At 36.2% G+C, this 27,670-nt stretch overlaps 3 protein-coding genes across 4 annotated transcripts; all 3 read right to left on the bottom strand.

The window, feature by feature from the left end:
- Positions 1 to 1,251: 1,251 nt before the first annotated feature.
- LOC146163150 (E3 ubiquitin-protein ligase TRIM23-like) lies at positions 1,252 to 12,375 on the bottom strand. 2 transcript variants are annotated; one of them, XM_083381064.1, is made up of 12 exons: positions 12,202 to 12,375; positions 11,584 to 11,700; positions 10,626 to 10,820; positions 9,825 to 9,952; positions 7,972 to 8,125; positions 7,131 to 7,313; positions 6,429 to 6,644; positions 5,367 to 5,507; positions 4,559 to 4,688; positions 3,912 to 4,022; positions 2,921 to 3,045; positions 1,252 to 2,157 (listed from the first exon to the last, which is right to left on the bottom strand). In XM_083381064.1, the coding sequence occupies exons 1-12, from the start codon at positions 12,271 to 12,273 to the stop codon at positions 1,978 to 1,980; spliced, it is 1,752 nt and encodes a 583-aa protein (XP_083237190.1). In that variant the 5' UTR covers positions 12,274 to 12,375; the 3' UTR covers positions 1,252 to 1,977. The 2 variants fall into 2 exon arrangements, with proteins under 2 accessions (XP_083237190.1, XP_083237191.1); XM_083381065.1 differs by having other exon boundaries at positions 9,825 to 9,949.
- A 578-nt stretch (positions 12,376 to 12,953) lies between these two features.
- Positions 12,954 to 16,446, bottom strand: LOC146163149 (uncharacterized). Its single transcript, XM_083381951.1, has one exon. It carries the CDS (start codon positions 16,430 to 16,432, stop codon positions 13,196 to 13,198), a length of 3,237 nt encoding a protein of 1,078 aa, XP_083238077.1. The 5' UTR covers positions 16,433 to 16,446; the 3' UTR covers positions 12,954 to 13,195.
- A 2,214-nt stretch (positions 16,447 to 18,660) lies between these two features.
- Positions 18,661 to 27,024, bottom strand: LOC146163148 (uncharacterized). Its single transcript, XM_083382928.1, has 11 exons — positions 26,457 to 27,024; positions 25,818 to 25,983; positions 25,053 to 25,327; positions 24,231 to 24,287; positions 23,932 to 24,006; positions 23,319 to 23,459; positions 22,785 to 22,905; positions 22,193 to 22,373; positions 20,943 to 21,086; positions 19,800 to 19,959; positions 18,661 to 19,261 (listed from the first exon to the last, which is right to left on the bottom strand). The coding sequence occupies exons 1-11, from the start codon at positions 27,022 to 27,024 to the stop codon at positions 18,894 to 18,896; spliced, it is 2,256 nt and encodes a 751-aa protein (XP_083239054.1). The 3' UTR covers positions 18,661 to 18,893.
- Positions 27,025 to 27,670: the final 646 nt, after the last annotated feature.

Here is a 27,670-nt window from a genome sequence, read left to right as displayed (position 1 = left end):
AAAGTGCATTGCTTAAGTTGTTGAACAAAATTACCGCTTAAAACATAATGTTTTATATTGCAAAACGTATGAAAAGAAAAAAAGAACTTTCATTTACATTTTTATAACATAAATCGCTTGAAATTTTTGGTTTAAGTTGCGAAACAGATAAAAAATCAGTTAAATAAAATTAAAATTTTCTGAAATCTAATATTTTAGCAAAAATAACGACAAAGCGAACCTTTCGAGAATGGTTATTTCTCAGTAGACGTACGTTACGCCTTAGTATCGTAATAGTGGGCCAATCAAGGGGCACAAAATACCCCTTAATCACGTTAGCAACACAAATATAAAGAAACAAGAAATCAACGATGTTACAAAGCTTTTTTAACAAATGAGTATTTCAACTCACTCAATACTGGGTAAAATATGATTGTCATGTTTTAGTCGCAAAATTCAAGCAGTCTCACAATTTTGTGCACAATGTACTTGCTTACACAGTGCCCCTGCATTGATCGTAATTTAACGTTAAAATGCAGCATCATACCTCTGCATTGATCGCAAGTTTACGTTTAAACTCAGTAAAACTTCTGCATTGATTGCAAGTTTACGTTTAAATGCAGTAAAACTTTTGCATTGCTTGTAAGTTTACGTTTAAATTCAGTAAACTTCTGCATTGATCGCAAGTTTACGTTTAAATGCAGCAAAACCTCTGCATTGATCGCAAGTTTACGTAAATAACAGGCAAGGCAGAATAAAAAACGAAAATATTGAAAATACGCTGATTTCACTTGGTGTAAATGCTACAACGATTTTAGTTAGTACGTTTGTTTCATCGTGTAAGAAAGAGATAGATTTGTAGTAAACTTGACGATTTGTGTGTCGGTTTGAAACTTAGTTTGATTGTATTTTAACAAAAAAACGAACCTTTTAGATTTTAGATTAGCAAATATTGAGCACTGTTCCGGTTCCGCACATAATATGTCTATGGTGCATTATAACCAGGTGCAAACACTTGGTCAAATAATGACTCGAAAAAATGTGAGCAAATGCATTTTTAAATCTGTGTTGGAGTTTTGACCGAGGGCCGAGAACAAATAGTATTGGAGTTCAAAAAACTAGATTAAAGCTGGGTTTACAACTTCACATAAACAATATATTTAACTTAAGCAGATTTGTGGAACTTTCACGCGAACAGTGCCATTGGGAAGTATTTTGATTCAAGTAAAAGATAATGTAAGAATATGTAACTAAAGCATAGCTAAATAAACTAAAATCAGAGAGTTGTTAACCTTAAAATAAATAGGTTGATTTCAAACATATTAATGAAAACTATGAGGATTGAGGAGCTTTTGAAAACATTCGGTGCCGTTAACGCAAACGCTAATCATTTGGAGATTTGCAAATTTATGACTTGGCCAAGCGAAAGTAGAACTAGCTAAAGTTGTTCTTAGAAAAAAAAAAAAAGTAAAATCTTGTCAAAGCAGAAGTGAGAATGTTCCTGACACAATATCACACCCCACAACACAGAGTTCGTGATGTTTGGTGCCATGTGAAAAAATATCGCATTTTTAGATATACACCAAGCCAGGTGAAGACTTAGCACAGTGTTTTTCAGCCGTGTATCGCAACAACCGTAATACTAGGCGTAAGTATAAATGCTTCGGCGACCAAATCCTCTTAACTGATTCTCTTAACTCTTAATCTTTTTGTAAGCTTAAAGTGGTTTGTAAGCTCAATAGCAGAATACTTTAGCAAAGCTAGTAGTTCAGGTAAGACACTATTTTATAGATGTTGAAAGATAAATATATATATAGTATATTTTGCCAGTAAAGGCATCGTCAGTATGTCTTAATTCGAATGAAAGATCCATTCATTCATTCGAATTAGGATTCACAACTTTTATGGCCGCAAAGCAGAACTAAAGTTCCAAACCTAAGATGGAAATAAGGTGAAATTCACGACCTAAATATTTTCGCTTCAGGGGGTCGGTTATTTTCACACGACTTCGAGCACACCGGCAGCGACCAGTTGCCTTGACAACCATAGCAGCCCCTCCTCCAGTCCGCTTCCTGATGAAGCATCACATGGAAGAGCTTTCCACGATCTTCCACAACAAAGCTTATGGAGGTTCAACTTCGCCACCAAGTCGTCACAAGAGGTCGCGCCTGGGAGGTCCTAGAAAGTTGGAATAAGTTGGTGACGGTGCTGTAAGGTTTTATTTTATTACTTTGAACGTTATTAAATACTGATTTTTTTGTCGTTAGTTCTAACGTTAGTTGTTCTGCTCAGCTAATACTCCTGTCTATTCTTTAAATAACATCAAACTGAGAAAGTTAAAAGAAAATTAAATTAAAGTTTTTTGGGGTGTTTCTTACACTTGCAATTTTTAATGCTGTGATTAATTTAAAAATAACGATTTTAATTAATAAGTTTTAGTGCGAATGGTGAAAAAACAAACGAATCTGGTTCCACATCAAGTCATTACGATCAAAATAAGTACAAAACTTAAAAACCGAAAACCGGGTTGTTTAAATCTTTTATTGAAATAACAAGTGTTCTCTCAAACTGTAATCGGAGCCGAAACCCAACAGCTACCGGTTATTTTCCCAGAAAAGTTAAAAAAAAAGTAAAGGTATAGTTGTGTTTCTCACACAAGTAATGTTCCTTAATGTGACTGCTATATAAAAAAGATTTTGACTAAAATAAAAAAAAATACTTGCAAACGCTCTAATTTCGCCACTTCTGCTGGTTTGAGCATGACAATGACGTAATTTGGTATCAGATCGGTTAGCGGTACTTTTTAACTAAAATATCGGGTATCGGAATAGAGTGTCAAGAAATTGACATTCCTAATATACGATATTATCGGATCAGACGCTCGAGCCGAAGAATACAAACACAAAATGGCGACCAAATTTGCGCTGGCTTACGGTCTCACCTGTTTGTTAGCGAGCACCAGCAAGGCAGCGTCCCTCAGGTCTTTCTCGCCCATAAGCTTGGCCAGTTCTGAGTGAGCTTCATCGAAACGATCTTGGTCGCACGAATCAACAACGAACAGCACGGCTGCGAGGATAAAGTGTTTTGTTCAAAAGTCGTATTCACATAATTGTAAGTTGTCAGCTGTAAAAACACTTGCGTAAATTAAATCAGTCATTGTGTAGCCAATTAAAATTATTATTGACGTGCTGGATTTTAGGGGTCCAGATGACCACCTTTGCGGCGCGGTTGGGGTAATTAAATCGCCCCCTGTAGAGTTAGGGCCTAGGGGTCCTCATGCCCCTGGTACGATGGGTTGTATTGTGGCTCCAAATGTGTTTGTTCATATGGCCGTTAGTTAGTGAAACAGTTTTGAACCAATTAAAATTATTAGTTATATAAACTGGACGCCTGCGGGTAATTAAAACATTTTAGCCCAAAACGCGTCAGGCTGTAAAGCTTACTTGCAACACAGCTGTAGGAAAATTAATTATTAAGGTTAAAATTCGTGTTATATTTAGGTAATTACAGACGTTACATTGAGTTTAGTATCTGTTTCAAAAGTCAGATAAGCTGCCAACCGTACTTGATATATATCTGCGTGAAAGTTCTTATGCGTTCGTCGAAACACTAAAGAAATAACCAAGGGGATAGTTTAATGACTTCAAGGTATGGACTATTATTCAAGAATTAACTTTCACATAAAAAATATAAAAACAAAAGGAAAAAATTATACCTCAACAAAAGCTAAGCTTTTCAGCAAAGTTACTCATTTCCTACTACATTTATATTACCCCCAAAAATACTATACCAAGCAACGTCTGCAGAGAAATCATTGCAGTTTTTGCAACGATTCCTAAAAAAATACATTCCTGTACACCAATAAAGACTTAATTATCACATTCGCTAGTTACGACTATGAGTTAAATAGCTATATAACATGCCAAACCTACCCTGTGTGTTAAGGTAGTAATGCTTCCACAGCGGTCTTAGCTTGTGTTTGCCACCAACGTCCCAAACTGTGTAGCGGAGGTTGCGGAAGTCGACTGTCTCCACGTTGAAACCTGCAAGTAAAAACATTTTTTTGTATTAAATGTCTACTTCAAGTCATTGTTTTTAATAGGCGGTAGTAAAAATAACCGTTACGTGTAGGAACATTGCCAAGATAGCGTATCTAAATCAGCAAATCATTTGGTGCACGGAAAACTATTCTAGGGTGAGGTTCGAACTCACGAACTTGGCCATTCCGAAGCCGCCACTGTTGGCCAGCGGGAAATGACTGGCCCTAGTTAGTTAATAAACACGTTCATGAGTTTATTAGTTTCAAACACTAGATCGGTTTTATTCGCTTAAAACAATTTTTCATCTAATACCCTCTTTTGACGGCTTTTAACCTAAAATATCATCTACTTTTATATTAAATCAACGCAAAAAGGCTAGAATAAGCAAGTATCCCGAAGCATCTTGAAAAATGACACAAATATTTTTATCTGAAAAGGCTTGTTTAAATCTTACTCGGAAAGTGTCCTTAACACCAACACCGCAAAGGCCTTTACATCAGCCTTATTTCTGTTGTTAAGTCCTATGTGTTTTGCCTCACCTATAGTAGGGATCGGTTGCATGAACTCATCTTGTTTAAGTTTAAACAGCAGCGTTGTTTTGCCAGCTCCGTCCAATCCCAACGTAACAACACGAATCTCAAGTTTTCTTCCGATGTGAATTCGGTTGTCCTGCAAAACAGTATGACGCAACGATCCATTAAAGTTATATGACGTATATTGTGGCCATCGAGGCAATTCAGATTAGGAATAGTTTAAAACCAAAATTGGTTAATCGGTTTAAAACGCGTGTAATCTAGCTTTTTCTTTAACCGACAGCGACATAGAACTGCCACACAAAAAATATCGAGCTAAATACCTAATTTGTTTACGGCAGGAGTATATGGTATTAAAAAACAACGGCAAAAAAGTATTAATTTTACAAAAATACAGTAAAAAAATATATAAAAATTAAGGAAAAAGTACTTTAAATTGTCCTTTGAAATATATATAACAAAATATATTTTTTACAAAAATCATTTTTATCCGCAGATAGGTCTTGGGGTTGATATGAAGTAACTAGAAAAGCATTTGAAACGGGTTTATTTAAAACAGTGGCTCTAAAACTTTGTTACCGGTAGATCCCTTTCCCTTGTAATAACAGAGGGACCATCATTTTATTTAAATAAAAAAAGAAAAAACAACAACATGGTATTTAATAATTACTCCACTGAAAGCAGTACTGTCGAATGAGATATTGTCTTACAATTACAAACGAATCAATTTAAAAATGTTGCACTCCCCTTGAAATCTAATTGAGAGTCACTGATTTAAAAGCCAAAAACCAACAAATAGAAAGCATGGCCTGACCTTGGTGAAGGTCACGGGTATGGCGGGGTCTAGTGCGTCGGATGAGGCGAGCGTTTGTTCCGAGAACTGTCGTTGTTGTTTGTCGAACATTCGGTCGAGGGCTTCAACCTCACATCTTGCGCCTAACACACTACAGTCGTCCTGTGGGTTAAAAAAGGGTGTTGTGGTTACGAATGCCCGGTACTAGTATAAAGGTGATTGACTGTGTTTTGTAAAAGGCCGTGCGCGTTTTGGCTTTGTCATTTTCACAGAGCGCTGCTGAAAAATTCTCTAGTGCCACTATTCAGCCAGTTTTCGTGAGGGTTGCCTTTTTTGACGCGGCAATTAAAAAAACGATTGGCCTCAGAACTGATTTTTCACCAAATCGTTAAAATTTATAGAATTATATTTGTGTTTTGGGGCATGCCTTAGCTTAGATTTTTAGAAGTTATGCCAATGCCAGTATTGTATTGGCAGTGTTATCAAGCCAATATTTACATAACGCTAAGATGTTATTTTTTTGATATAATCAATGTTCTCGTAAACATTATTTATACAACATCTTACATTAGGTTGTGTCCGATACTGGACATTTTATTCCGCTGCCGATTCCCTACATTTTAAGAAAAAAGCATTTCACAAACGCTCAGACAAGCAAAGTTGAGGAAATTTATTTTTCCCTCCGTGTTGTCAGGCCAAAATTTGCTTTAGAAAAGGTTTACTAATTTGTTTTTTTTTTGATAAATTTATACTTCAGGCGCAATTGCTAAGTTGGTTCGCAAAACATAACTTAAATTACGATAATAATTTTGAATCGGTTTGGCATCAGACGATTAAAGATGTGATCGGGCATTCCTAATTATGGCTAAGATCTCTATATTAATTTGGTGTCAGATCGACACCGATACCACCCTAGTATCGGACGAGTACCGATACCACCCAAGTATCGGACGAGTACCGATACCACCCTAGTATCGGACGAGTACCGATACTATCACTTGGCGTCGAATATCGGACAACCAACGATACAACCACTTGGCATATTATTATTATTAATATCGTACATCCCTATTCGCCACCAACCTGTCTCAGAACGTTGTTGCAGTGGGAGAGAGCTGCCGAGACCTGTGACGTCAGAGCTGTTGCGTCATCATGCATGCGACGCAGCGCAGTGACGCGGGACCGCACGTGCGTGTCCAGGGTTGTCATGGCAACCTCCTCCTGCGCAGCAAGGGTTTCGCGCAGCCCGGTGAAGTAGTCTCGCACGCAGACTCGAGCAGATTCAGATGTTCCGGCGACCTGACAGAAAAGAGTTTTTTTAATAATTTTACAACAACATTTCTTGAAAACAACATTTATTTTACAACAACATTGTTTTTATTCATTTTCCATGTAATGTGTTGTTCTTATGAAGACTTATTTTAGGATCGGTAACCTAGGAGCCAGATGAGGTTTTTTTTTGACAAAGGAATCCCGCTCGCAGAATAGGAATTTATTTGCACGATTGTTATGAATAAAACTTTTTCTGTAATTTTACCTAATCATAACAAACAAAATTGTTATTTAAAGTATAAGTTTGAAAACTACACGCTTGAACGTTACAATGCCAATTAGCTTCCAATCAAAGAAAGAATTTTTGCTTTAGTTTTACTTGATAAAAATAGAAATAAACCTACTGATTTAATTGCCATACTTCAACAAGTATTTAAATATAATATAGCCCTTGTCACTTTCTAAAGCGTCCTAAACAACAAACAGCAAGTCCTTATCATCAATTCTTCCAACCTGTTGTCTCACAACAGATCCCCCAAGTTCTGACGCAATCCTCGTTCCGCCCTCCATCCGCCCGAGGGCGCTCTCGGTGCGTGTCACGTGATCTTTCACTTGGGCGAGGAAGGCGCTTGCACGCTCCACTGCCTCGTGCGCGATAGAGCGTGTCGCGCGCGCCTCGCTTTCCAGAAGGTTGTGCTAGAGAGCAGGATGAATATGTTAAAGCATTTATTTTTATTGGGAGGCTGTACTTAGAGGTAGAGAAATATTAAAGCCTATTGTGAATGTTTTAAATAAATTTTTATTCATTTTCATAATCCTAATACTTGATTATGAAAATGAATCAAGAGATATTTAAAACGTTCAAAATGCTACCTACTTTTATATGGGCTTTGATAATCTTTTTAATTTTTTGGAATTTAATAATTACTTGTTTATGATTGTTGAATTACATGTATTACTGTTTATTTAAACTGGCCATAGTATTAATAATTTTTTTACCAAAGCCTAATCAAATAATATTAACATTTTTTATATTAGCATCTATGCCTTTTCAACACTGTCAGTTATACATGTTTTTCCATCTCTTATCTTATAGAAAAGAAAAGCGAAAAGAGAAAGAACAACATATTTTTTAAACCCAGAAAACTGCAGTTACGGCCAAAATGGCATTATTAGTTCTGACTTCGGGTAAAAAAGTTTTGACTTGGCTTACATATTTATAGAATTCATATTGTTTCTATTATTTATAATTTGCATTTTAGCATTCTCTATAATGTTATTCTAGTCTCCGGACCACTGTAATTTTCCATCATACAAATCCACAGGAAATTCCCGCTATAAGCATTTAACTAACCTTGTGTCCTTTATGTTTGCCGTGTTCCTTGCATAAAAAGCACATAGCTGGTTTGTGACGACATTCTTCCTCCAAACAAGCGAACTCTAGTGCGTGAGTTTGGTGCAGAGGACACATTGTGGGATGGGTTGGCTTGTCCTCAAGGTCAATTCGCCTGCGTCAAGGTTAAATACATGTCATTAATGCCTTCGTGGCCCTGTTTCTGTGGATTTTCTGTTCCTTCAGAAATGAAAAAAGTAAAATGTAAAAGACGACTTGGTATTGAGGACAAATGATCTTATTTAAATTTTATGTGTTTTCGAAAAAAAGGAAATCTCGCGAATTTTAAGCAACTTTTGGGGCATAATAACTGAAGCTAATAGTGGGAGTAGAATAAATATGAAAGCCGAAGTATAAGAAGATAACATGTTTTGAACGTTATGAATAAATCTTCATTCATTTTTTAACATTTTTGTATTTTCTAGGCTACCTTGTTTTGTTTAAATCTGCTACGATTTTTTTCAATATGCCACACGGTAAAAAGTTCGAAAACCGCTAAGCAGAGGTCACCAAACTACCGACTTCCCGTTTCATTATTTTGGTCCTCAGGCATTATTCTACATTAGGGTGGTCCAAGGTTGACAGCATCGCGGGCCACAATATTTCATGACTATTCTTTGCGGGCCACAAACATAAGGTTACATGCGTACCAGGAGCGGATCAACGATTTTCGTTTGATCGGGGCACGAAATGTTTAAAGATGACGCCACAAAGCATCGTCGAAGACTCAGAAGCTTCAGAAACTTGCTGCTATAGTCGGACTTGTGCGCAAATGAAATGGAGTGTTATTGAGACTGGGAAAAATGGTGCGTGAAGCGCGAAAAAATTGGGTATTTGACAAAACTCTGCTTTTTATAAGCTTGGAATGTTCGCGGAAAGAGTACGTATCTTAGTAAAGTTTTAAGAGCGATGTTGCATACTACACAATCGCTTAATTACAAACTCGTTATCGTTCCGCGCAAAAATGTATTAGCCAGATAAATTTGGGTAAAATTGCATCTTAGAAAAGGTCAGAGCGTTAGCCTAAAGTCACAATAAAAACCTCTAAAACAACTTTTCAGCAGCGTGATATATTTTATCGTTTATTTATTTTTTTCATTTAATAGTAATTTATATAGGGTCATACTTTTTACGTAATTTTCATATCAAAAAGACGAAAAACAAAACGCAAATATAAGTTATAAGTTTGCAAAAACATCCATTTTAAAAAGTTCCATATAGGACGCACTGCGGATTTTCTTAAAGCGGTCTAACACATACAAAAATTAAGCGTTCTGGGTCCGAAATTTTGTGAGCGATAGGAAACTGGTTTATTTAATAATATAACTGGAAAATGTGATTATACCTAAACAATTGCAGTATGCTTAGTGTTCGTTGATCACTCTTATTTCTTTGAACCCTCAAATGCATTACAAATAACTCAACAGTGCTTACGGGCCACGAAAAATGATGTCGCGGGCCACATGTGGCCCGGGTCTGGGTTTGGACCACCCTGTTCTACAGGATCTCAAAATAAGTCATTATTCATTTTTTATCGGGTGAAATTTCACACTAAACGGCGATTTCACAAAGCTTATTTATTCTTTGGAAAAAAACGTTGTTATTTTTTTTTTTTAAATAATAGTAATAAAGTCAATCAACTTTGAAACAAAATCTTAAATCCGGCCTGAGATTACCAATCATACCAGTTATCCCGTGTTGGCGACCGCTATAAGAACCCATGGGTTATTAAATGAATAAACAATAGTTGTAAAGTTGTATGTAACAATACTTTTTTCTATAGATAAGGTAAATGTACAGATTTCTTTATTTACCTGTGTTTTGAAAGCGTCTTGGTCGAGTGCGTTGAAGCGGAACAATCTTGACACAGGTTGGTGCAACACACGAGGCAGTAGAGAGTCGCAACGTGTGAATCGTCCTCGTCACAACGCGTCACTTCCTGCTATGACGTAGGTGATTAGTGGACCGTAAACAGAAGAGCTCGTTTAATCGTGATTTGATTGACAGATGATGTAAACAACACAAAGGTGACGCATGGTTGACTCAAAGTGTTTATGTCGTTGGTGGGACGCAAAAAGTATTTGCTTCAGTTGTTTTTGCACCATTTTAAGAAGATTTTGACTTTGAGATTTGCTTTTAACAACTTGGTTCACATTTAACGACATTTGTTGCTCAGTTAAAATTTCTTAATACTGTATCGGTTTAAGTTGATTTTTTTTACTGTGATCTTAGCTTAATAAATTGCTGTTAAAATAAAGGTATCTTAAACTTATTGCATAATTATTGCACAATTTAAAAAGTATTAGACTTGCATTTTCGGTTTAAGCCCACAAGTTTTCAATAACAACATGATTTACACATGGTTTGGCTTTAGGAATCTTTTGGGTGCATATTTAGATGTTGTATCTAAAATCTAAATTTAGCTAAAACAAGTTTAACACAGGAATACTTAGTTACATTTTATAGGTTTGCAAAATTGATAAGTATTTAAAATATTTGCAAAAGCTTCACTAAAAACAGAATGTTTTTACTGAAAACATAAAGTTGCTACTCAAATAATAAAAATAAAAATTGCATAAGAGTCACATAAACCTACTTTGGGGTCTAAAACTTACTTGAATCTCGCCGGAATTTTCGTTGTGTTTTGAGCGAATTGAAATTGATGATGAAGCAGCACATATGTGGGTAATTCCCCCAAGTTGCAACTTCTCCATGAGTTCAATGAGGGCAAAATTCTTCTTGAGTCCCCAAACTCCAGCGGAACCGACATCCGTGATCTGTCGGTCCATTGGGCACACAAGGCTCCCTGCCTGCAAAAGATAAAAAATAACATGAAGTTTAGGTTTACAGTCAAATAACTTCGGCACTGCGCTAGGGCTATGATGCCTAATTTTAGGTAATGCATTATAAATATGGTCTATGACACACAAAAGAACCTAAGATAAATACTTCAGGAATATCATTTTTAGGGGAGTTTTACTTTGATAAATTGAAAGTTGTGACAGTTAAATCACTGTTCATGTAAAATACTTGATTACTTGAATTTTTGGCATTATGACTAATCTTTAAAACAGCAATTTTTAACACTTATATCTAGTGGACCCAAACATTTCAAAGGAAGTCAATAAAATCACATTGAAACAAGTATATAATTATTATCTGTACTTAATCCACATTCTCGAAGCAGGCTTGGAGAACCAGGCTTGGAGAACCACTGCTTTAGATAAAAACAAGTATAAATTTAGCAATGTTGTAATGACTTAAGTCACTATTGTCAAACGACTTGACTTGACTTAAGTATTTTGAGCAAATGGCTTAACTTGACGTAACTCTTTTAGACAAATGACTTGGGTTGAAATGAAGTTTTTTAATCAGACGAGTTTATTAGTTAACGTTTTATTTTTATGACAAGGACTTGACTTGAAGTTGACTTGCTCTAATTATGACTTGATTGGGACTTTTTTGTTATTTATTCGAAAAGTCTTGATATGGATATTTTACTAATGACTTGACTGGGACTTGAGTCATTTCAAAATGACTTGTTTACAACACTGACATTTAGTAAAAGTATACCTGAATGGGTAATCTTGTGAGACAATCATGACAGAAAGAATGACCACAGAGTAACAACCTTGGAACTTTGTCACCAGATAATGAAAACTGTTCTCCGCATACACCACAGTCCAACACCTATTTGGAAATATAACAAGTTGTGGTGTGTAAACTGCTATTAACAAGGCTTTAACATTGCATACATTACGGCATGATACACGACATTATAAGATTCAATGATTTATAAGGTGTACACTTTAACTATAAACACCAATTTTAAGACAATTTAAAAGTCTGTGATGTTGAAATTGAAAGACTCTAAATATTGTGTTGTTATAAGAAAAACAGATTATTGACTTTTACAACACTTAATTACCTTTTTACTTGTTTAATGTTTAGTTTTATTTTGTGTGTTACAAGAAAACAGTTAAATTGTAACCTAATCTTGGGCAAAACCTATTTTGGATAAAAAAAAGGCCTTAATAACAGGCGGAAGCTTCAGAGTTAGAAAGGTGATTTTTTGAAAAAACAACAGAATTTGTATCTTTATAACAAAGTCATTTACATTTCACATTATCAAAGTTGTAAAAAGATAGGATTACCTCTACAAATTCACATGAAAAATCAAATTAAACTTACACTAAGGCCACGGTTTTCAGTTGAGCGATGTCTTTTCCTTGGAAGTAAGTCAAACACGCTTGGAAATGACATTGTGTTGTTCAAAGGTTGTCTAGTTACAGCATCTTTATACAAGGATCAGCAATGCAGCCAGCTGTCTACCAATCTTGTTTAAATTACATAACAATTTCCTAATTTAAATTAAGCGAATCTACAAATAACACACAAAGGTTTGCAACTATAAAAAGCAACATTTTAACAAGGCTAGCAGCATTGTAAAGATTTTAAACAGTACAGTGTTCAAATTATGGTGAAAAAACTTTAGATATATAGAATAGAAAGAAAATGCTGGTTTGAACATAAATTGAACTAAATTATACAAGTCATGTAAGTCAACGATATATATATATATATACATAAAAAATACATTTCATATAGAGGATAACAAAACATTTTGGCACATTAATACAAAGGGCTGTTTTTCAAATATTTTATGTTATAGTTTAAAAAAAAAAAAATTCTTTAAAAATTCTGTTGCAGTAAGTAGATATAAATCTTAAAAATTAATCTGGAAGGAACTTGCTACTGTGTGGGTTTTGATATTCTTACTAAGTAAAACCTTCAACTATTATGCTCCAACATTAAACTGTTCAAAATAATTAACATTAGTATGTTAAGGTTACACAGAAATAAACAAACAACCCTGTGACAATATAAAGATCAAATATAAAGAAAAAAAACTTTGAAATGTCTGTTTCATTGTTGATATTGCATACTGGTTGCACGTGCACCACTGATTTTTAAGTTGTTTCAAGGGAACAATATGGTCTTTTAAATTTGTACAATGGTATCTGAAAATGTTTTAGAACTATGGTTATTTTAACAAACTTGATGTGGTTGTGTTTTTTAGCAGTTGGCAAAGCTAAACTTTTAACAAATCCTGCCTGTAATAATATATGAATCAAATGTAAAGAAAATAACTTTATAATATAAAGAAATACACATTTTATTGCTGTCATCGCATGCTGGTTGCCCCTCCTCTACGAGCCATTCTCGGGGAGGACGACATTCGCCGGGTTTGTCGTTCAGCTAGTAAGTCCAAAACTTGCGATGATAGAATCCTATCGAGTGAGTTGGATCTTTCGCGACTGTTGCTGGTGACATGAACAGTAGGTACGCTTCTGATCGACATATTTTCCCTGTCGTTGCTACCGGTCTTGCTACTTTTGTGTGAGCCTTGTTGCTTCTGTAATCTCTTTGCTTCATGGTTAAGGGTTTCCAAAATTCCTGGTTGCAGAATTTGAGCAATAGTGTCGCCAGCTTCTTTCTTCGAGGCTTCTTTGTGGCTGTTTCTCCTTTGAGCCATAACTTTTTCCGCTTGTAATGAGGTCAGCTTTCCTGAGGAGGGTCGTGACTTATCGCTACCGCCTGATTCGCTGCCTAAATCAGGTATATGAAGGTCTTCCAAAAAGGGGGCCAACATGTGCTGAGAATCACCAAGCTGCTTTTTCAGTTGCGACCACGTCATATTTTGCGATGAAGCGGACTTTTCGCTGCCAACACTTGATGGCGCTTTAATTTCATGCTTATCTTCTCTATGTTGAATAACAGGAGAAGCACTATGAGGTTTACCTTTACTTAAACCAAAAGAATCTGCTGGGTTTAACTTTGTTGGCTGATCAGTAGCAACTTGGATTTGTTCCGTTACACTTGATGTTGATTCAGAAATAACAGACATGTTGGAAGCATTTAGCAGTCCGTATTTTTCCAAGTACTTTTTCGTCGCAAGCGACATGTTACAGGGTGAAAGTGGTCCAGGTAGGATGGTGCTTTTGTCAGTCTCTCTGCTTTGAATGCTAGACGCCGTTGTATCCATTGCAGAGTGCTTTGAAACAATGTTTCGCAACTGGTCGTCGGTGAGGTACTTTTGGGCGATCGCGTTTGCGTGCATACTTAGCTCTGTGCAGCTTCTCGTTTTTACCAAAGTCGACCAATTAACAGAGCGTATCAGCCTTGTCTGTTGATACTCTGGCATATAAAGAATAGGTGCAATATCTGAAGAATCCGTTGCACTAAATTTATCATCTTGTTTCTTGCCACCATTATCTTGGGAGACATTACACAGGATCTGATGAACCTGTTCAACTAGAGCCCCCACAAAGCCATTATCTTCCGACCCAGCATTATTTCCCTTTTCTTGGGGTGCTGCACATGTGCTTGCGCTTTCTCCAAACATAGGGCTCTCCGGATACCAGTCTTTCGAACCCAACGAACGGTCCTCTGCGCTATCTTCAAGCAAAGGCATATCGACTGCGATTAAACTTGAAGTTAAGCTTTGTTCGTTACTGGGCTCTGGTATTGCTGATGAGTCGATGTGAATTGATTGTTCCGTGTTGATTCCCTCTTTGTCACATGTCGAACTTGACGCATTTTTCTCATCGCAATAAACACTTTCTTCTTTAATTAACTCCAAACCACCATTGCTTTGAACATTTTCTTGGGGTTTATCAATGAATTCTGCCTCGTTAAAAAATGTCTGTGTTCCAAAGTCTATGGTTTTCTTTAAAGGTATTTCCTCCAAATCTGATGTTTGGCAACCTTGGTCAACTGAATTCTTAGCTTGAATAGTTTGCTCTTCAATCAAGGTTTGTACTTGAAACTGAAGCTGTTTAATTTGCAATTCCTGTTTTGCGATAACTTTGTAAGCATCTTGCAGCAAATGGTCAGGGTTTTGCACCAAATGATTAGAATCAACAGTTTCGTTGTATTGATAGCTAGCTTTCCTCATTTTATATGATCCACACGGTGAAACAGGGGCACTCTGACACTGTTCTAAGTGCTTGGTCTTTTTTGCTCGAAATGCTTGTGGAAAATTGGAGTTTTGACTTTGGCTGAGGTCTTGGCAAACTGACGGAGTTTGCAGCAGATTTACTGATCCCACACTTTCATTTTGGGTGTGGTTGTTGCGCACAGGTGTTGGTTCTATTCTCTGGCCTTCTTCAAACAGCATAGAAGGTTCTGGGACTGAAGGAGCTATGCTTGGCTGTTGATGATTCGAAACTGACAAGTAAGATCTGGCAGCAGCCCTGTTTGGACTTTTTAGAGGGGATTTTTTATCGCGCAAAGCGTCATTACGAAAATTAGGACAGATTGTTTGCAAAATTAAATTACAGTAAGAACGAGGTAGATTATTTGCAATGATGTTTTTGCAACTTTGCAGTTCCATTGTAAGGGAATGTGATGAAGGGTTGTTCAGTGGAAGATTAAAAGTGTTGGTTTTCAGCAACTGAAGTCCTGAATCCTTGTAATTTGTCAGTCGGCATTTGAAAAACGATGGCTTCTTACCAGCCGCGGAGAACATAAGAACCAAAAATTCACCATTCTGTGTGAAAATGCGCTGCTTAATCTTCCGACTGTGTGCATAATTAAGGCAAGCCTGCCATGCCAAAGGATGGTTAATATCTTCAACACCTTTAGTCCATAAACCAATGATAGGCATTTGATTGACTTTTGGGTCGGAATCCAGGACCAAGAGTAACTTTCTGGTGTGATCCATCGTCAAAAACCCCATCGCTGCATCTGGCTTTGCAGAAACAGTTTCATCACAGAGGCATTTTACCAATGCAGTCGGAATAATCGGCACAGGTCTGACAGGAGTGGAGCATATGTTTCCATCAAGTATTGTGCCGATTGAAAAGAGCTTGAAATTTTCTTCATAGTCAATGCCATCATTGACAATTAAGTAAAATTGGACATGAACAATACGGTTTTCGTCAACTGATATTTGTCGCTGTTGATGTAAATATTCGACAATGTGTTCCGATTTGCTTTGAATACTTTCAGCGTACAAATCTGTAACATCCGACAACGATTTTACCACATAAATGGGCGAAATAAAGCAACCGGGAATATTAGCACTTGGCAACACGTGTTCGCCATCATTTATACCAGGGTCAAATCTGTTAAATACAAGTTCAAAAGCATTTTCTTCCGATCCTATATTTGCTTTTCCGCAAAAGTAACCACCAATGTAGATGGCATTTTCATTAGCTGTGTCCATTTCCAAAACGATGCTTTTGCTGAGTAGATTAATGCACTGTCTTGTGCACTTAACTGATACGGGTCCAAAATTTTCCAGTCTCTGTTCCGTATGAGAACCTAAAGGAGAGTCATTCCAAAGGTTCGTTGTTGCGTTCGGGAAACGTAGCTGGCCCCGTTGGGGGCTGTCGTCAAACACAGGATTTCGTAACATTATAAGATTTTTCAAATCGCCTGGAAAAGAAGGTATATACTACTAATTGGTCATAAATTAACCTATAAAGTGTTCAACCAGTCTGGAAAGTATGGCAGTTCTTGACATATAACTGGCTAAAAAAATGTGGGTGACCAAAGTCAAAAGTGAACCACGCTTGTGTAACATATAGAAAAATCTGATGCACATTTAATATTATGGGGTACAGGTTGGGTTTGTTAAAAAAACACTCGCGGGTGCACGCCATACTTTCCAGTTGCCATAACAAATATATGTTTTTCATAAAAGATTTCAAACTAAGCCACAAATCAGGTTAAGATATTAACAATTGATAAATATTTACTACATCAATCTAATCAAAACACAAATATGCTACTAATTGGTTAAAAATTAACTAAGTGTTCAATAGTAATAGACATTCAACTGCCAATCAGGGCTGCGGAGTTGGTTAAAAATAACCCGAGTCCGACTCCGGTCAAAAATATAAACCCGAGTCCGACTCCGGTCAAATGTGCGAATTTGTGGAGTCCTGAGTCCGGCCCTGACTCTACAGCCTGTATTTCACCAATTTACATAACTAAAATAACGCGGATATTCAGCAAATTCACTCATAGGGGTGTCGTATAATTCATTCACTCACAATACATGGTTGGAAAATATTCCGCCATATAATATTTCACCTTTACAATTTCCATTTGGCGGCCATGTCAGTTTTAAAATTTGGTACTGCGCATGCGCATGTCGGACTCGGGTAGTTTTACAAGGTCTTACTCGAGTCCGAGTCCGACTCCAGCAAAAACAAACCGACTCCGCAGGCCTGCTGCCAATAAAAAGAATATCCATTCAGGTTTATATTAACACAAGTCAAGATCCATTAAGTTATTCAAACAGTTTTATTTGTCAAAATACTGGGCGCTGGTCTAGAATCCTACCACAGTGCAAATTATTTGGGTTAGGGTGGGTCAAGTATTAATATTAAATAATGAATATATTAATACTTGACCCACCTTTACCCAAACGCTAACTGGCACCCTAACCCAAATATTGTGTGTTGTTTTAATAATGTGGTAGGATACTAGACCAGCGCCAAATACTGCCCTAATTAATAACGCAATGAAAATAGATAATCGTCTTTAATAAATAGCATATTTATTAATTTCTATCTAACATGATGTAATTTTGTTTTTTATCAGCTACCTTAAGTTGTTGCCTATTCCTAACTATGTACATGGTCATGATTTCTTGTAACTACCAATTTCAAACGTTAGTAAAGCTATAAAAACTAAAATAAATCTCCAAAGGCGCGAAATTAATTCGTTGCAAAATTGCAAATTTGTTCAAAGTAGTTCGTTGTAAATGACGTCATGTTTTAGTTTGTGGTCAACGAGCCAGAACGGTAACGGCACCGTTACATAGAATACTAAAATTTTGTTAAATCTTATCTCAAGTTTTCTTTTTGGTTTAGGAGTGTGTCAGGAATTAGTAACCATTTGCTAATCTGACAGAATAACTAGGATGTTCTAAATCCCTTGTTTTGAATTGCCTAATTTTTTGTTTCAATCAAGGTGCTATTTATAGTGAAAGTGGGCATTTGAAAACAAATTAGACGCTTTAATAAAAGCGATTGCGGTTTAGTTTTCCCTAAAACACCCTTTGGGTAATTCAAACCACTCTTTGCTTAAAAATGCCTTAAAATTTAAGCTGGCACAGCTATTTAAGCGAGACTGAATATTTTACGCCCAAAAGTCTGCATCCAGTTAAGCTATTTTAATCTACATTGCTTTTTTTAAACAGGGCGATTAAAATAAACTAAACAAATGAGTTTATATTGAAATGTTAACTCCAAACTATTACATCTATAATCACCAACATATTTTTTGCCATTTTTTTAATTTTGAAAGCACAGCGCAATAAAAAATCGATAAAAATATTGACCAAAAATGATAATCTTCATGGATTGATAAATAATAATTTATTTAGGTTTGGTGAGAATATATCACGTTTCAATTCGTTACTCGGTTTGACCAAAAATACAATTTTCAAAAGATTTTTATAATAATGGCTGGAGGTTGTAGTAAAAAAATCAAAGCCAATACAGAAGTAAATAGCATTTAGTTTCGAAATATCTCTATTCATTGATGTTGGAAATAAATAAAATATATTCGAAACCTTGAAAAAGCTACCTACTTCTGTATGGACTTTGATATTCGTACTACATTTTTTTTAGTTTATTTATTATTTTCGCCAAAACAAATTTTGGCCGAAAATGAAAAACGAAGACCAAAAAATCCGCGCAAAATCGAAAAAATAAAAACAAGTGCTCCATCACGAGAGCAATTCAGTAGCAGCGGTGGCGGAGTAGTTTCGCTGCCCATCGCTATATTCATCCGCAAAACTTGGCATGACGTCACTCTTCTCGTAGTATGGGGGTGAAAAAGACAAGGGGAGAAAGCGGGGGGCTTCAGAGGGGCATTTTACCCCCCTGCAAGCTAATCCCGACGGCGCGCTGCTGTTTATCGTTCTTCTTTCGGTTCGCGAAAGTCTTAATGTGTTTTTCAAGCCGCTCGTCCTTTCGGGACTTCCCCCTGCTGCGTTTAGGGACTCTCCCTTCTTCGTCATCCATTTCGACCTTCCACTTCGGTCTCATGACGTAGTCTTTATAGGAAGGTTTGGGCACCCTGGCCCGCATAACGAAGCCCTTGTCCCCTGGCCTGAGGGGCTCATGTTCCCCCCCTGGGTCAGCGGCGTCCCGACCCCCCTCAGGCTGCCCTGTGCTCATCCGACGTCGTTTCGCTTGGGGCATCTGTTCTAAATCTCGCTGCTCGCGATCTAGGAGTAGTAAAAATAGTTTTAGCAAATTAGTTATCTTGGATTTTGGGATTTTTTGGAATAAAATAACAGTATTTTTCTGTTGATTTTGCAACATCTGCTCCAAATCGCGATCAGCGAATAGAAAAAAATAGCATTATTATCTATTCAGGATTTTTGGTGTGATTCAGTCAACAGTTATCGGGATTTCGCTATAATTTGTTGAACAGACAACAAAAAATATCAAATCGTTTGGAAAAGTGATGAAATGCACCTAAAGTTGAAATCTTTTAAAATTTAAATAGACTTTTGATTAATTTTCTTTTGATATTACAAACGTAAAAACATTTTTCGTACATTCTAACCAAAAATTTGACCCAAAACAATCAATTAGAAACAAAAAATAGAGATTTGAAATAAAATATACGAAAAAAACTTTTACAAGTTGCCTAACAAACTACAAAGTCACTTTTTTCTGGCCTAACTCGTCACCACACAGGCAAAACATCAGATTAGCGGGTAAAACACTCTGAAAAACGCACACTGGAAATGTACCGACCTCCTCTAGTCATGCTTTTAAAGTTGTCGTTGAGCCCAAATATGGGTCGCGACCATTTGTTGATGAGCCTCCCTGCAGATTCGCGGTTCTGCCGCGTTTCACGCGGATGTTTGAACAAGATCATCACGGAACGACCGATGCCACTGGTCTTTAACGTTTCCTGGGAGGTTTTGAAATGGTAATTATGGCTGAATATCGGAACCGGTGCTCAGGGTGCCCGGTAATATCGGAGGGTAAGACATTTTAAAATATTTTTTATGTTTTTAAAGACTTAGAATTTGGATCGCCTGATATTTTTTAAATATAATTCAAAAACACGCAGGATAAATGTCAATGTTAACCCATTAAAATATATATATTTTTTGGCATTTCTAAACTAATAACTTTAACTGGGCATAAATTAAATTTAAAGAATAAGACTTTCCAATACGTGAATCTTTGGAGCATAATGGTTGGAGGTTGTAGTAAGACGTAATAAGAATATCAAAGCCCATACAGAAGTAGGTAGCATTTTGGACGTTTCGAATAACTCTTTATTCATTTTCAACATCATATAATAAAGAATAAAGAGTTATTCGAAACGTCCAAAATGATACCTACTTCTGTATGGGCTTTGATATTCTTAATACGTGAATCAATTCAGACATTTAAAGAAACCTGCGATACCCGTGCTAAGTTTTGTTACCAATACTCTTCCGAAACTAGGGTGAACTAGGGTGCTATCGGTACCAATTTTGTGAGAAGCTAATTAGACATTTTAGCTGTTTTTGCAACCAAATAAAGTGCTTCCCAACTGATAAGGAATGTTTATGTGTCGATAACATTGCCAATTTAAGGAATATTTGTAAAAGATACATTTATCTACATAGCGAAGGCAGGTTAAATTATGTATGCTGAAGCAAATAATTACGCTCAATATATTACTCAAAATGGCGTTTGCGAGAGATTAATTATTAATTTTACTTATTTGGACGCGATAATGACGTCATTTGGTATCGGATCTGATCGCGATATTTTTCGCCGAAAATATCGGGTATCGTTATCGGAACAAAATAGAAAGTCCAGGTTGTATGCAAACTTGACTAGTTTTGCTCCAAACAATATTAAAGTGCCTAAAAGAAGGTTAGGAAAAGTCACACTTACCGGGCTGACACTTGGAAGATCGTGCAGCACTTTAAGCAGCTCGGTCCTTATGCTCAAGTGAGGTAGACTTCTGTCGGGCAGAGGGGACAACCAGTCTGCTATAGCTGCGATCATTCCCATGTCAACGAACGCTTCCTTCAAATCCTGCACAACAAGTTTGAAGTATGAATCAACATCACATCGACCGATAGCAATTTTTTAGAGCAATACTGATAAGTAGGGCGGATATTTTTTGACCTGAAAAATTAAAACTTTGACAAATTTTGACTTAAAAATAATTTATTTTGATGATTTGCAATTTGATCTGTTAGAAATGCATGGATTTAAATGAGCTAGGCGACATTAATCACGCGTTTTTTATACTGTATATTGGTCTAATGAAGATATAATACGGTTAAAATGACTTTGAAGACAAATCAAAACTACATTTTTTTGATAAAATTGAACGATAAATTTCAAAACAACCGAACAACGAATTTCATAAAGCTGACTATATATTTTTTTTAATTTTCTAAACGATTTATATGCATTTTTATTTGATTTTGACTTTACAAATTTTTGACAAATTTTGACCTAACGTGTAAATTTTGAAGTCAAGAAATAATCGCCCTACTGATAACCGTTTTTTATTTATTTATTTTGATACCCGACAACGTTGTTTTTTAAGTTTTTGCTTACAGATTCCCAATGCCAATGCCCGATTTTTGTTAAACAATTCTCGGTTCCGATTGAAAACACTGATTCACAGTTAAAGTATGTAAGTCAGTGTCACAAGAGTGCTTAAAGCAACATTTTGTTTGAAAAGTTCGATAAGCAGTATCGTTACGAGCTATATCAAAGGCCATCGGCCGCTCAACGGAATTCGAAGCAGGCAATGGTGCTATTGTTGTTTCTCGACTTGCTCCCTTCTGAGCCTGTGTAGCTCAGTTGGTGAGTGACGGTCCCGGTATGACCGAGGTTGTGAGCTCGAACCTCACCACAGGCTAGTTTTACGAATAGGATGCAGCAGGCAACCGTGTCACCGTGTCATGTCCCTTTAAGCCTGTATAGCTCAATTGGTAGAGCAACGGTCCCGATATGACCGAGGTTGTGAGCTCGAACCTCACCATAGGCTAGTTGTTTTTATAGACCTTACGAAATTCATAATTGATCAACTGATTCAGGTTAGTCCTTCTCAAGCCGGTGTACTAAATAGGTGCATTACGACATTCAACAAACAGCTTTTCTTGGCCGAGTCCAATGAAACCGACCTGTTTCTTGAGGTGTAGCATGACAGTCTGCATCATCTTGAGTTTGTTGAGCGCTGGTCTTTTGTTCAGGTTAGCTTCCTTGTCAGCATCAGCTGCGTCTTTCATTTTCACCATCATAGCGCTTATGATGTCATCAGAGTCGTTCAACATCGTGCCCCCGTCACGCCTCCTGCGACCTTTCCTGTAAACCAATCACAACGCTCCGTTAAAATGACGTAGTGTCGATTTACGATTTGCAGAAAAGTACTCAAAATTGGTTGGAATTTTATCACTTAGTACGTCGAAAGCCATCGCAGACTCACCGAATCTGTTGATCAATGAAGCAAGGAAGGCAGTCTAGAAAAACAAACATCCTGTAGTGAGGTTCGAACTCACGACCTCGGTCATATAGCGATCATCGCTCTACCAACTGAGCTGCGCAGGCCCAGAGAGGAGCGAGTCAAGAAACATAAAGCCCTATTTGTTGCTAAACACTGGGAATAAAAGACCCAGGGTTAAGAAACACTAATGCTTATCGAAGTTGTCAAATAAAATAACCAAAAATTTTGTTAAAATACTATACTTTCGCGAATAATTTTCCATCACAACTTACCTTTCTGCCTTCTTCTTTTGCAGCATGACGTCGAAGTCATAAACCATCCCGGTGCCTTTTTCTTCCTCTTGTTCATCGTCGTCTCGATCGTAAACTTGTTGTTTGGAAGGTGGAGGCTCGTCTGAAAAATCGGAGCGAGAATTTGACTAAAAACAACTTATTTAAGTGATTTAAATGTTTTGAGCATTTTGATGTTGTTTAGTTAATTTTTTAAGTTAATAATAAAAGTCAAATTAATAATGATTTGGTTGGATTAAGTGTATAATACAATGGTCGCTAAACATTCTTTGTGTAAAACCTTTGCATATTTTTGTGATTCATAGACTCACAATCTATTAAATAACATTATATAGCAATTAGAAAAGTTTATTTTTCAATCACTTATTCCTTTTTGGGTTTAGTTTTTAAAACAAATAGTAATATTTTGCAAACCTCCTTAAAACTAATTCTTTTACCCAACTTCAAAAACTATTACCACCAAAAACACATTTATAATTAAATTGTGAGATAAATTGCATATTAAACAAACATTACCGTCATCTTCGCTGTCCGACGATATTGCCCCGGTTACTTTTGCACTTTTTGCCGGTTCTTCGTCCCCGAATCCAGTAAACTCTTCATTTTCATCGTCACTCTCTCCAAAGATGTCGTGGATCAAGTTTCCAACCCCCTCCCCTTAAAACATAGATGAATTTAAAATATTTAGATCAAGGTTAAAAAACACACACAAGCTGTTTAGGCAAGTGATTTTTTTATATATCTGTTCAAACTTTAAGAAACTAGAATTTAGGATATTTAAGATGAACAGATGAAACATTTTAAAGGTAAAAATTTGGCACATTTAAATATCGTTTTTTTTACTAATGGATTTGAGAGTGTAGCTTTTAAAACCACAGTTAACGAATGCAATTATTTTATTTAAAGAAAACCTCTCAAGAGTCCCTGATGTAAGTGTGACATTGGGGCATAATATGAAACATAACAATTAAGTACTGAATAAAGCACAAAAGTCTCTTGAGCTAAAACAAGTTTCTGTGGATTTTATTTTTAACTGCTTGTTCAACCTTAAACCAATTTGCCATAACACTTTCGTCATCAAGACAAAATGTAAAATGCTGTAGATTATCTAGGTCAAAACATATCTAACCTTTTTCAGTTTCTTCTTCACTGTCAGAATCAAACATTTTGGCGATTTCTGCTTGACTTGCTCCTTCACTAGCTTCTGTAAAAAAACAACAACTTCAAATAGCCAATAATATGAAAACATTACGTAAAAGCTCGACCTAGTTGTGTTAGTGGTAACAGAAAAGTGAATAACAAATAGTGAATGCCAATTTTGAAAACCAAGTATTCTGACAACATTATGTAACAACCAACATACTGATTTTACTAGTATTAAAAGAGTGAATCCAAAAGGCACTTTACAAAAACACATTGATTATTTACCTGTTTCTTTTTTATCCTGCACTTCTGTGCTTTCTGTTGCATCGTCCTCATCAGAATCTTAAAAAAATGATTATTTTAGTATTTTTAAGTATCCCTTAAAAAAAATGCATTTATAGTTATGTATATAAGTTTGTGTGTATTTATGATGAAGAAATGTACTTAGTTTTTAGCGATTTTAAAGCTCATTTGCTAAACAAAAAATTGAAACAATAAAAATAATATAAAAGAATATTATCTTTTCACAGAACACGGGCACAATAAGCTTATAAACATCACGAAAACTAAGATATAGGGTCAGAAGTAGAACATACAGCATGTGTTGGTAATGAGCAGAATGCCACACAACTAATAAAATAAATTCATAAGATTTACAAAGTTTTTTTTAAAGAAAATTTTTACGTATCAAACACCTAAAATTGGATCACTAAATATAATTTGAAAACAAAAAGAAGTATAAATGCCATGGGCAACACAACATTAAAGTGTAAAAAAAGTGTTTTACTACATGAGCACTTTTTCAACACCCAACTAACCTCAGGACTAAGATAAGACTATTTAAATTCAAAACATTATTTTGTTTTAAAAAGCCGAAGGTTTTTCAGAAACTTTTAAATACGCAAATCAATTCACTTTATAACAACCCAGTAATGAACAGAATTGCATCTGGTCGTCAGTTATTCGCTTAGATTTAGAACCTTCTCTAAAAATTCAAACTATTCAATATACAAATCAATTCAAAGACAAGTATATTTCAAGATTAAAGACTTTGTGGCAATCCCAAAATGAACTGAACTCGTTCTGCGAAGAATGCAAACCATTCACCTCTGACATCGTTGTCTGACATTTGTCCGAGTTTAACTCCATCACTTTCTTCAGCGTCACCATCTTCACTGTCACTATCGGCGATGTGCTCGGCAACATTCTCCTCCTGTTCCACATCTTGCTTTGCATCTTCTTCCTCCACCGCATCCTCGTAGTCCTCATCTTGATTGGGAGCTGCTCCTTCTTCTTCCTCCACTGGATGTTGTGCATCAGGAGAGGAGGTATTCTCGCCGGGATGTTGGTTTGAATCGTTTGAGTCTTCTACATCTTCATGACTGTTGAACAAACAGGTATTATAAAGAAAAAAAGCAAACTATTAAAGTTTGTCAAACTTGCAAATAGGAATGTCTGATAACAAGAGATTAAAGCCAAGGCACAAAGCCCAGTGTTAGTATCAGTACTTGTCCCGTACTAGGGTGATATAGCATGGCCGATATGAAACCAAATTAATTTAAGAATCTGGCCTTAAATTGTGATTTGTGATTCTGCAATTTCTAACTTAAAATATATTTTTAAAAACTGTAAGGTAACAGGGCTCTGAAATAACTAAACTTCTTAACGTTAAAGCAGTTTGAGCCTGATAAACTGGGAAAGTTGAATTTAAAGGTTTCAATTTATCTATTTTACATGTTTGATTATAGTAGTAGTGACATCATCTTTTGAATCCTATTGAATTGCAAATCAATGCAAGCCCATATTTAAAGATTAACAAGTTAATAGTTTCGAAAAAAAAAATTAAAAAAACTTAGTTTGCATAAAACCTACACAACATTTTCATCTTCTTGTAATTCTAATTCCTGGACAGTTTCTGGTGTTTCTTCTACTAAACCCTCCCCTTCAATAATTTCGTGTTCATTAACTTCCGTCCCATCCATTTCAACTGGTTCTTCTTCACCATAAGTTTCATGTTGGTCTTCATTTCCTTCATCAACTGGAAAGAAGTACAAAACGACATACAACTAAAGATTTTTAACATCGGATTACTTGAAAGGTTTATGATATTCAGTTAGCCTTGTCAGGATTTTCTTGCAAGCCAGTCTGACAAAACAACTAGCCTGTAGTGAGGTTTGAACTCGTTACCTCTGTTCATACAGGGATCGTCACTTTACAAATTGAGCCACACAGGCTCAGAGGAGAGCAAGTCAAGAAAAAGCATAGCAGCTCATTTTATCAGTTAAAAAGTTATTATTGGCCAGTTTGATAACAGAATACACATTGTGTGCATGTATGTTTCAGTTACAGATTTTTAAGTCATTTTATTATTCTAACATACATTCTCTTATTAAAAATGGCTAACATACTTCTGAAAAACCTAAATATATACTGAATAAGTCATCAAAAAATTGTAATACACTTAAAACTAAGTTGAATAGCAAAACAATCAACACTAAAGGATTCATTTACTTGTCTCAACTTCATGTTCAACTTCCTCTGCCGCATTTTCATTGATTTCACCATAAGATTCTTGGTCTACCTCCTCAGCATCCGCAATTTCATGATCAACCTCTTCATCAGCTACATATTGCACTTCTTCGTTGGAAGAGTTTAACTCCGCTACGTCTTGAATCTCCGCTTCAACTTCCTCATAAGGACTTTGAGGCTCATTTTCTTCCGGACTGTTTTCACCAACAGATTGAACATCTTCTTCTACATATTCCTGTCCACCCTCCTCTTGATTTTCTACTGTTTCGCCATCTTCAATATTGTGAGCTTCTCCGCTCGGAGAGTTTGAATATTCATCTGCGATCTCCGATTGTTCAACCTCTCCTTCATAAATTGGAGAATCTTTAAGATTTTGCTGCTCCGCCGACAAATTCAGTTCCCCGTCTTGGTTTTCTTCATATTCAACAACGTTTTCATTGTCAATGTCGCCTTGATTCTCTTCGGTTACGTCATGTTCGTACTCAGTTATGCCTTCTTGCTCGTTAAACTCTACAATTTCAGTTTCATCTGCTGCATTTTGATCATCCATGACAGTTAGACAAGATAAACTAGAATTTACCTTAATTGATTAAGGTAATTTTGAAAAGTTGCTTTCTTTTAAAACAACCTTTTAAAAAAAATATATTAATAAACTCAACCAGAGCAAAAAGCAAAAGCACTAATATTCTGGTTAAAATGTCTCAGCTATACCAAACTTAAAATAACTTATTCAGGATACATTTTAGTAAAAAGTTGCACTCAAAGCACCCAGTCTGGAAAGTATGGCAGGTCATGACGAGATCTTGCAGGTGCAACAAAGGTTAAAAAGTACACCTCAGGTGCACTTAATGATTTCCCAATGCCACAAGCGTTTTATACATTTGAGGTGCAGTTCAGATTTGCTCTGGGGAGCACTTTTAAAAAGTTAAAAAAACTCGCAGGTGCACTTGCTAGACTTCCCACAGTGGGCAATGGGCCGTTCTTGTTGAGATATGCCAACTATCCAAACGGGCACACCGCTTCTTAAATTAACCTAAGACCCCAGCCTGCATTCTCTAGCAGGTGCACACCCCTAACAGGCTGACACCCAGATGTTTTTAAACAATTTGTTTACTCATTAACTGATTTGGTGGCGCTGGTCTAGAATCCGGGGCGCTCTTACACTTATGTACGTGAAAATTGATAAAAATAAAACA

This window comes from Ascidiella aspersa, chromosome 2 (assembly GCF_963924565.1).
Source record: "Ascidiella aspersa chromosome 2, kaAscAspe10.2, whole genome shotgun sequence".
Classification (NCBI taxonomy): Eukaryota; Metazoa; Chordata; class Ascidiacea; order Phlebobranchia; family Ascidiidae; genus Ascidiella; species Ascidiella aspersa.
This window is presented reverse-complemented; position numbering and strand designations above follow the sequence as displayed.